Raw genomic sequence first — 10,288 nt, 5'->3', positions numbered from 1 at the left:
GGGCCATTGTTAGACCTCCACAGGGGGCTTAAATGCTCCCATCTTAGTCCTATTAAGGCAAAAAGGATCTCTGGTGAAGAAGCTAGAAAATGGGGAGACACAGGAGGACACATCTACCGCAAAAGTTCATTACCACCATCCATCATCTCTCTTGGGTTTCCCAGAAGGCTTGGGAAAGGAGGTATAACCTGTACCAACAGGAGGTGTTGGCTATGCAGTATGGGTTTATCCAGACAGCTCCAGGCCCCTGGCTGGCGATGGTGTCCATCTCAACAAGGAGAGGAACCTTGCGTTGGTGAAGGGTCTGGCTCTTCAGGGACAACCACCAGATGCCTGTCCTTCGTAAGCCTGTTCCAGGTAGTAGCTCACTGGTCTGCTAGTAGTAGGCCACCAACTAGATCCCCATGCCAGGGTGGGCTACAAGTTTCATGGAGCACCGAAGAAAGCAGGGGCTTAGTGCACAGGCAGTGGTAGCCCATTGCTTCTCTTCTGCTCCAGGTATGAGTGGTTAGTGGCTTCCTGAACTCTGCTCCTTTGTTTAGGCAAGTGCTAAAACTTCTCATTAACTTGATAACCTTATAAGCATTCCATTTTTTACATGTTACCTTCATGTTACATGTTGCAACACTCCATGGGAATACATGTACTAAGTGTGAGGTGGGCAGACTTCTAAGATGGCTCCCATTGATCCCTACTTCTAGTATTAATGCCCTTGTGTAATCCCTGCTGCTTGCATGGGAACTGGACCTAGGGTCTCACTGCTATTAAAGTTACGCATTGTCACTTCTGGGTTAGATTACAAAAGACTGCTACTTAGTATTGCTAGCTCACTCGCTCACTCACTCTGTCTCTCTCTCTCTCTGGCTTTTCTCATTTATTTGTGCTGATGAAGCAAGCCACCATGTTGTGAACTGTCCTACGGAGAAGACCACATGGGAAGGAACTAAGAGCAGACTCTGGCCAACAGCCTGTGACAAAGTGAGGCTCTCAGCCCAACAGCCTATGAGGAACTCAGTCCTGACAATAACCATGTGAATGAGCATGGAAGCAGATCCTTTGCCCAAAGTCTTGAGATGACAGCGTCTACTGACACCTTGATTGCAGCCTGTGAGAGACCCGAGGGGCAGAGCTCAGATTCTGACCCACAGAGACTTCGAGATGATCAACATTGTCTTAAGCCACTAAATTTTGAGGTAATTTGTTGCACAGCAATAGGTAACAAATACAGGCAGGGAAGTCTGATGGGAGAGGAGGAATAAGAAAGGTTTAGAATTGGACTGATGGTTGTGGCTCAGGAGGATACGAGGGGGTGGGTAAGAGGAGAGTAAGAAAACTGAAAGGATAAATAGGCTGTGTTGAAAATAGACTTGACCTTTGTCAGAGTTTTACCTCAGGTCTGCTCTTGAAAGAAAGTGAGGTGTTGCCCTCAGAGTCATCTAGGTTGGACAGAGCACGACAAGGAAGGCCTGGCATCAGAGGTGTAACGGGCAGAGCTGAAGCTTGGTCACCAGGGACCTCACCCCCTGCATTGTATTCGAGCCCAGTAGCAGTGCTAGAAAATGTAGTCTTCCACATCTACTGCCTGCCTCAGTGTCCACCAACCCTTGATGAGGTTTTGAGCAAAAGGGCCTACACTGGTTCACAGTGCTTGGCACATCTTCAGGGAAAGAGTCACGGGGACCAATGGCAGCTGCCAGAAGGCTGGTCCAGGCAGGCCATGTCCCTGTAATCCAACACATGCTGAATCCCTTACCAACTGCCAGGAATGCCCTTGGCGCCTCCCCCCAAATCCTGCAATAATGGTCATCTTTCTCTTTTGCCACACACCTGTCCTCCTTCGCATGTGTGGCAGGTTGAAAAAATAGCCACAGTCCTCCACCCCTCCCCATATCCATGCCCCTTTGCAGTCTGTCATCGCAGATGCTCCCATTAGGGAGGGGAGTCCATTTCCCCATCGCCTGGAATCTGGGCTCAGCTTATAACTTACTTTGGCTCATAGAATGTGCTGGAAGCAGTGCTGTTCCATTTCTGAGGCCTCGTGTGCTCCCACTCCTGCTTTGTGGAGCCCTGCTCCCTTCACGTGAACAGGATCAGGCTGAGTACTTGAGGATAAGAAATCACAAGGACAGAAAAAGCCTCCAAGCCAAGGCGTCCTAGACCAGCCAACCCGAGCCACCACAGCAGCTGACCAGGGACATACGAGTGAACCCAGCCCAGACCAGAACCACCCAGACAATCTTAGCCCAAACTGCTGACCCATAGAATCATGAGCTAAATAGAGGCTTAGAGTTAAAAGTCACTAAGTTCTGAGGTGGTCTGTCACGCAGGAAAAGCTAACTGATACGTTACGTTTGTGATATCCCTTGCTTAGGAAACAGGTTTCCTCCCATCATAAAAAAAAATCATAGAAATTGCAAAATGCTTGTTTTCCCAGCCTCCTTTCTAGCCAGGGCATTGACACAGACGAAGCTACCGTGTGTGGTTGTGCTGCTTATAGTTATGTGAATGGTGTATCTGGATTTGCGTTGTGCACAACCTGTGCAGACACACACACAAAGTGGCCCTGGAAGCCTAGTACCCACACCGACTCACTCCCCAGGCTCTGGATGGGAAACTAGCCACATTCAGAGACAGCAGTTACAGCCAGCTCCCCCAGCGGTGGTGGCAGCCAGCCTGGCGACAGCATCCACACACTCAGCAGCAGAGACACCCTTGCCAGGGCTATTGTGCACCATGCTTTTATGGGCTTTGTTCCCATCCACACAGCTTCCAAGGCAGTTTTCCAGTCTCTCTAAAATTTGTGTAAATTCCAAAAAAAATCTTTCCATAGGTTCCCTTTCTGCCTTTATTAGCCAGATTTGAGTTTTCTTGCTTATGGCTAAGAACCATCTCCTACCCTTGGTTCAGGTCTGCAAGTTGAACTGGGTTATGCCTGGTGGGTGGCCCAGCCTTGACCACCTGCCCCTGGCCCTCAGGAGCCACCCTCACCCATGCTGAGCCCACGAGAAGTAAAAGGGGTGCATTTCCCAAACCAGTCATTGGAAGTTATTATCTGACATGTGGGCAGACGGTAAGAGAGAGAGACTTCCAGTCTGAATTAGGCAGCAATGACCAGGTGAGTGATTGAATAAGAATGAACTGGGAGCCACATGACAACTAATCAGGACATTGAGCCTGCCTGGGAAGAAACGTCCTGGTTCCGGTTTCCCTTGCCTTTATTGAGCTTCTGTGCCAGGTGCTGCAGGGGCACCAGTCTGGGGGCACAGATGAAGAAGTCGTGCTGTTCCTAAATCTCATCTCTGCTGTCAACCCTCAGAACGACCAGTTCTTTTCCTGACTGGTCTTTTGTTTGTCAGCGCTAGGTGACTGCTGTTCCCAGGCGAACACCCTTAGGCTGGTTACTGGGGGAGGAGGGACCACATGGAGCACGGCTGGGGTGGGTTCTTGAGTTTGTGACACCACGGAAACGTTCTGCCCTGTCCTCTACTTCAGTCAGGAGGCCAAAGTCCCTCCTCGCCATCTCTCTGCCTTGCTCTTTGTTCTTTCTGCATCTCATTCCCGTCTCTAGCTGAACTCCCTGCCCTCTTCTCTCTCTCTCCCTCCCTCCCTTCTTTTCTCTCTCTCGCTCCCTCTCTCTCTCACACACACACCCACACCCACACCCACACACACCACCCAAAAGAACTCCCATTGGCTGCGGACACTGGTGCAGGTGGGCTGCTTAACCTGCCTTCTGTCCACACAGCCCCGCAAACCTCCACGCAGCCTTCCTGCAGACGCAGCGTCTCGTTCCTCCCACGAGGTGGCAGTATGGAACCACGGATCCGCAGACACCTGCCGGCAGCCCCAGGCTGTGTCTCAGAGCTCATCCATCTCAGCCACACTTCACGTAGGGTTCTGGGGAAAAAAATACGTATACCAGCTTTTTGGTCATGCCTCAACGCAGCACCTAATAATTCCCAGGGCTCTCCTCAAGCAAACCATTTCCCTCCTACTTGGAAATCGGATTTCATAGTCTACATAATAGGTCTCTCCCTGAAAAATTGCCGAATTAAAGTAAGGGCAATGGTTCTGATTTCATGTCCAGTTGTTTACGTTCTATCAGATTTGTTTAAAAACATCGTATGTATATAAAGGTATATTAACCAGCTGCAAACAAAAGCTATGTGTGCCTTTACTGTGTTCAATATTAACACAAGTTCTTCTAAAGGAAGCTTCTTCGCACACAAAGCTACAAGGAAGGGACTATTGTGACAGCTGGTCTTGCCTCTAATTTCACGTGGAATTTGAAGGGCTGTGTGAAATCACAGGAGAGTTTTCTTCCAACCTCCTCATTTTATAAGTGAGAAAACCAAAACCCAGACAACTGAAGGGACTTACTCAGGGTTGCACATTACACCTTCAGGGCAACCGACTATAAGGCAGGTCTACACACTTCTGATCCAGTGCTTCTTCCACGACACCATTTTGTCCTATTTAATAGGGTTAAGTGCTTTTCACCATGAAATTAAAAGAGTATATAGTTCCAGGGTGGCTGAAAGCAACTGCATGAGACAGGTGGGTTTACTATGATGCCGTTGAGGCTCAAGCTTCAGGACCTCTTACTGGCCCAGGCCTCTTCCAAGGTTCTCTACCTTACTGCAGTCACCATGGTGTATTATTCTTAAATAGGGCACCCAAACTGCGTAAGCTCCAGGCCCCTGTGCAACCTGGTTCTTCCCCAAGCATGAGTGAAGGAAGCATGTACCCAGTCAGCGGTACGGCACTGGAGCCAGCTAACGTGCCAACCAGGACAGTGGGCATTGGGGAGGGAATCCCGTACTGCACTAACAGCCCTGGCAAAGCCAGTCTTCCTGCCGTGGGGTTCTCCTTTTCCCAACACCTCCTGTCCCCCATAAGGTCGCCATGGCAGATCCAGTGGGAATCTGAACAGTTTCTGCTTTTGACCCTTTTAATCCCCTAAACCTACACCAGAACCCAGAGAATTCTCCTTCCTCCTGGAAGTTTTCTTATTTCTCTGATTTTTGCAGCAAACACGCCTTCCCTCTTCCTTTCCAATTACGGTCATTAAGCAGTTGGCAGTGACTTTCTCTGAATTGTTTATCCTGGTATATTCACTCATAAAAGGTGAAGAAAAGGGGGAGAGGAGAAGGCTTAAAGATGTTGGCTCAGTTTACTTGTACTCAAAAGAATGTCATTATAGAAAAAAATGGACAATGACATAGATAATGTTAAACAACTTTGGTTAGGAAAACTAAATTCTGGGTTTGTTATTATTACCACCTTTTACTGAGGACTTAGCATGTGTAAGTACTAAGTTATGTTAAGTGCTCAACATGTATCATCTCGTTTAATCCGCACTAGGCCCCCAAGAAGGCAAGTATTATCATCAGTAACTTCACAAATAAGAAAACTAAGGCTTAAGGAGTTCAAATAACTTAGCCAGGTAAAGGGCATTGTCCTAGACAGGAACATGTCCAAGTCATTTGATGAGGTGGTAAAGCAAGTGGCCATTGCTTGAGTTGATTTGCAAGAGGATGAGATTGGTGTTAGAGCAGGGATGGGAGCTTGGAGAGGACAGACGGCATGGTCGGTGGTTTCCCCAGCCTAGTCCACGCCTCCCCTGTGAGACCTTGGACAACAGCTGCATTGGCAAACCTGAAGCAACTACGTCCATGAGGGACTTCTGGAGGAAGAGGGGTGAGCAGTGCTTCCTTGGTCACGAGGTAACAGAGAAGATCATTGACTATGGAAGAGGGGGACACATCTTGGCTCTACGGGGACCCTACAGCTCAGCTGCACCTCCAGGACTGGTGGCTTTGGTGGGCATGGCAGCAGTGAGAGCAGGAAGGCCCCTCCCATGGCTTCATAGGCAGTGGATGTCACCAATTAGGAGAGGCTGGTGGCATCACATGGAAAGATGGGTGATACTTCGTTTGTGAGCATGTAAGACAGCCCAGGGTTAGGATGTGCCTTGGTTCCTCAGCCTCAGGAGAGTAGGCTTGAGTATCATAAATGCTTAATTAAGAACAGGCTTTCTTTCCTGTGTGATGGGATACATGTCAGGGAGAAGGCACTCAGCATAATGAATAAGGTTCATCCTTTAAATAATTAACTTTCCTCCTTGGGGAGGAAGAAACATAAAAGAGGACAAACCCCTCTGGACCAAAGAGCTCTCTTTCTCCTTCCAACTCAAGGGACCCAACTCTTACAGGCCAGTCTCTTAACGAAACAGGGAGGTGGAAGAAGCTGCTCCAGGCTTGGCCCCACCTCCTAGCATTGCCTCCAGGATGTGCTCCTCACATTAGCCCCTCACCATCCCCCCCCCTCCATGGCACCTTCACCTAGCAGAGCCCGCTCTCTCTTCTCCTGCCTCCAACTGGTCCCACTTTGGCATTATCTATCACAATTTCAAATGTACGAACTCTTTGATCAAAAACTCAACTTCTAGCTTATAGATAAAAGCTCACCTGTGCAGAAGAAGACATGTTCGAGGATGTTTACTGTAAGAATGAAGACTTCAAAACAACTTAAATGTTCATCAGAGAGGGAATGGTTAAATGAACCACAATGGAGCCATGCTATGGAATCCCCTGCAGCAGGAAGGACAGGAAGTAGATCACCATGACGGACATGGAAAGAGCTCCAAGGCCTTGTTGTGAATGAAAAAGACAAGTTGAGGAGTAAGGCATACCTTGTGATCCATTCTAGGGATCACATTCTAACCAAGAGGTCAATAGTTCGAATCCTTGGAAATCCTATGGAGCAGTTCTATTGTATCCTACAGAGTCTCAATGAGTCAGAATCAACTTGATGGCAATGGGTTTCGTTTGCATACATATGTATTTTTTAAAGGTCCGTAACAGGAGAAAAGTTGATTGAGGAGATATGGGTAAAGAAGGATTTTTACTTCTTGTTTATATTATGTATCATGTTAAATATTTTAAAATCACACAAGCCAGAACAGCAGCCCTAATGTATCTGGTGTCCTATCTTCCCAAGGCTTCTTTAAGTAAAACTAGCATGTAACAGCTAAGGAGTACAAGAGGGAGGGTCTATTGCCTCACAGGTGTGTCAGATGCTTCTCATCAAAGGCATGATGGACGGATGGAGCTCGGTTTGTGGCAGACCAGTGCTCAATGTACTACTGAGACCACCTGCTCATTGAGAGTCCTCTCCTTGCCAAGTTGCCTTACCCCACACACAGCCTTCTCTCCCAGTCATAAAGCTACACTTGTGATATTGGACGGGGTTCCTATACTGACATCCTTACAGTTCCTGGAATCTGACAGAATCAGAAACAGAGGAGGCATTTAAGAAATGATTGTTGCATGAATGAATAGAAAGATGAGTGGGTGAGTTAATGTACGTGGCAACTTGTAAGCACAAAAAGGATGTAACCACAGTGTCTGGGCAGATGAAATTAAAGACAAAAAACTGGCAATTTCTGAGTGGTTCCAATGTATACGGCTCCTTGCTTTTCTGATTGTACGTTACTCATTTAATTCTCATTATTGTTCTGAAAAGATGAACTTTTCTTTCCAACTGAACCGGATGCATGTCAGATACATGATACCTGAATAAACTTGTTTGCTATGGCCTTCCAATTAAATCCACGGAAATTTCAAGAAACTCCCATCAAAAACCATGAAGGGTCCAAGACTTTTCCCTACTTACAAGCTAACAAGTCATCCTGTCACAGTTTTATGGATGCTGACAGAACACACAGACTCTTAGGTCAGAGAAAAGAACTTTATTACTCACAGTAATAGCAGTACTCGGGGTATCAGCATTTTCACCCCAGCTCCCCGAGCCCCAGTTCACCCAGGCTTCACGAAGAGGATCGCAGGACACCCGAACATGCAGTGGGTTGGCTTACAAGAGAAGACCCTTGAGCTTAGGTAACTCAAATCTTTGATAATATAGGCAGTAAGTATGCTTGCCTGTTCCTCCAGAGGAAAACGTTATTTTTATTATGATGGGCAGTGCAGTGGATTGGTTTACAAGAGAAGACTGTTGAGCTTACCCATTACCATTGAGTTGATTCCCACTCATAGCGACCCTATAGGACAAAGCAGAACTGTCCCTTAGAGTTTCTAAGGAGCTGGTAGATTCGAACTGCCAACTTTTCGGTTAGAAGCTGAGCTCTTAACCACTGCGCCACCAGGGCCCGTTGAACTTAGGCAACTCAAATCTTTGATAATACGCAGTAAGCAGGTTGCCCTTTCGTCCAGAGGGAAACGTTATTCTTATTCTGCTGGGCAATAAGCATGCCTGCCCATTGCCTCAGAAGAAGACGCTACATCTTCCAAGCCTGGGAGCAAACCTGCCCTTTACTCTGGAGAGAAACACCATGTCTTTTAAGGCTGTTTGCTATAAAAACATCCTTAAAAAGATAGTCCAGGACAAAGTCAGTGCCTCACTCACGAGACACACAGAAACACGAGACCCCAACAACTCCTTTCTGGTCACCCCTTGTCTCCACACCTCCAACTGGTTTTCCTCTGTATGTGTACGAATGTTTGGTTTCTCCTTTGAAAAATAAAGATGTTTATTATCTTATACTAGGGATTCTGACATAAAGAAAAAGAACTATGGGTTCATGGTAGGCAGCTTCCAAAATGGTTCCCACCGATCCCCATCTCCTGGTATTCACACCCTGTGCAATCCCCTCCACTTACATGTGGGCTAAAACTAGTGACCTGCTTCTCATGAATAGAATACAAAAAAGATCACAAGATGAAACTTCCCAGATTCGGTTATAAAAGACTGTGACTTCTGTCTTGCTAGCACCGTCTCTCTCTTTCTCCCTGGCTCTTCGCCCTTGTTGCTCTGATGAAGCCAGCTACCACGTTGTGAGCTGCCCAGTGGAGAGGTCCATCCATATAATAAAGAACTGAAAGCAGCCTCTGGCCAACAGCCAGCAAAAAACTGAAGCCCTCAGTTCAGCAACCCATGAGGAGCTGAATCCTGCCAACAACCATATGAGCGAGCTTGGAAGCAGGTCCTTTTCACCTTGATTGTAGCTTACCAAGGATATTAAAGTAGATGACCCAGCTAAACCATGCTTAAATTCCTGACCCACAGAAACTGTGAGATAATAAATATTCTTATTTTCAGCGATTAAGTCTTGGAGTAATTTGTTATGTAGCAAAAGATAACTACTACAGCTATTGAAGAAAGTAAGAGAACAAAATGACACACACATTCAGTAGTAAAGTCTGGAGAATTCTTTTTCTTTTTTCCCAAAATCTGGGTTTTGAAACAAAGTGAAATTCTTTCTACTTTAATAATAGTGAAAAGGAACATATATCTTAGTATAAATTACAGAAACATTGGTCAAAGTTAAATGGGTTGTTTTCAATATAGAAATTAAAAGGAAGATAGTAATTTAAAACCTACTACCATTCTTTGTACTTAACTACTGTAATATTTAAAGATTTTATTTTATAGTTTGGACAGAGGCAAGAGCTCTATGGAGGAGCAACTCTGAGCAATAATGAACATTTTGGCTACGATATAGATAATAAAACTTTGCTTCTTCAGAGATAGCACCCCAGAAATCCTTTCTTCCTTTTAAGCATACCCCGTTCTCTAAGGTTCGGAAAAATGGTCCTGTAATTAATGAGCCTCTTCACCTCTGAATAGGAAACAATGCCGATTAGAAATAACGTTCCTATTTACAGAGGTACAGCTCATTGGCTGCCATCACTCTCATGGAGACAGCACTGTTAATAAAGCTATAAAAAGCAATGATTCAAACAGGCTGTTTTCCCATTCAATGCTGGCACCTGCTCACACGTTTTCCTTGTCGAATTCACATATGAAATACATGGTGATGTGGCAAGCCACGTCATTCCAGCCCCCAGAGGCCACCATTTCCACACAGTCCTCCTCATCATAGGCATTGTTGGGCTCGCCATTCCGCCACTTGCTGAAGGTCTGCATGGGGGATCGGTCTGAATAAACAAAAGTGCCCTCTTTTTCCAGGTCATTGATCCCAATGAAAACTCGAGTGAGGCCTGCTTGAGTGATGTAAGAGGCAATCAGGCCGTTGGAGGTCTCGTCTTTGGGCATGCTCAGCATCCCTCCTCGCCCTTGGCAGGACAGCTGTGCATCCACGTACCTTTTCTCCTCCTTCACCAGCAGATAGATCTTATTATCTGTCTCTCGCACACCGGCGACAGCTGCGGGGGAGGGCAGTGCTGAAAAGTGAGCACTTGCATTTCTATAAACAAACTTAATGCACACCACACACAGAAAATAGACACAGACAGCAGAGAGGATC

At 46.5% G+C, this 10,288-nt stretch overlaps 1 protein-coding gene across 1 annotated transcript in view; it reads right to left on the bottom strand.

Moving 5' to 3' along the window:
- Nucleotides 1–4,753: 4,753 nt before the first annotated feature.
- The window catches only part of COLEC11 (collectin subfamily member 11), an 87,726-nt gene continuing 82,191 nt past the window's right edge, over nt 4,754–10,288 (bottom strand). The window contains exon 7 of the mRNA XM_003411873.4: nt 4,754–10,187. Coding sequence (XP_003411921.2) covers nt 9,796–10,187 — 392 coding nt within the window. The 3' untranslated portion in view covers nt 4,754–9,795. The remainder of the gene's footprint in view (nt 10,188–10,288) is intronic.

The sequence above is a fragment of the Loxodonta africana genome, chromosome 12, assembly GCF_030014295.1.
Source record: "Loxodonta africana isolate mLoxAfr1 chromosome 12, mLoxAfr1.hap2, whole genome shotgun sequence".
NCBI lineage: Eukaryota > Metazoa > Chordata > Mammalia > Proboscidea > Elephantidae > Loxodonta > Loxodonta africana.
The sequence above is the reverse complement of the archived record's forward strand: the minus strand, read 5'-3'. Positions and strand labels throughout refer to the sequence as shown.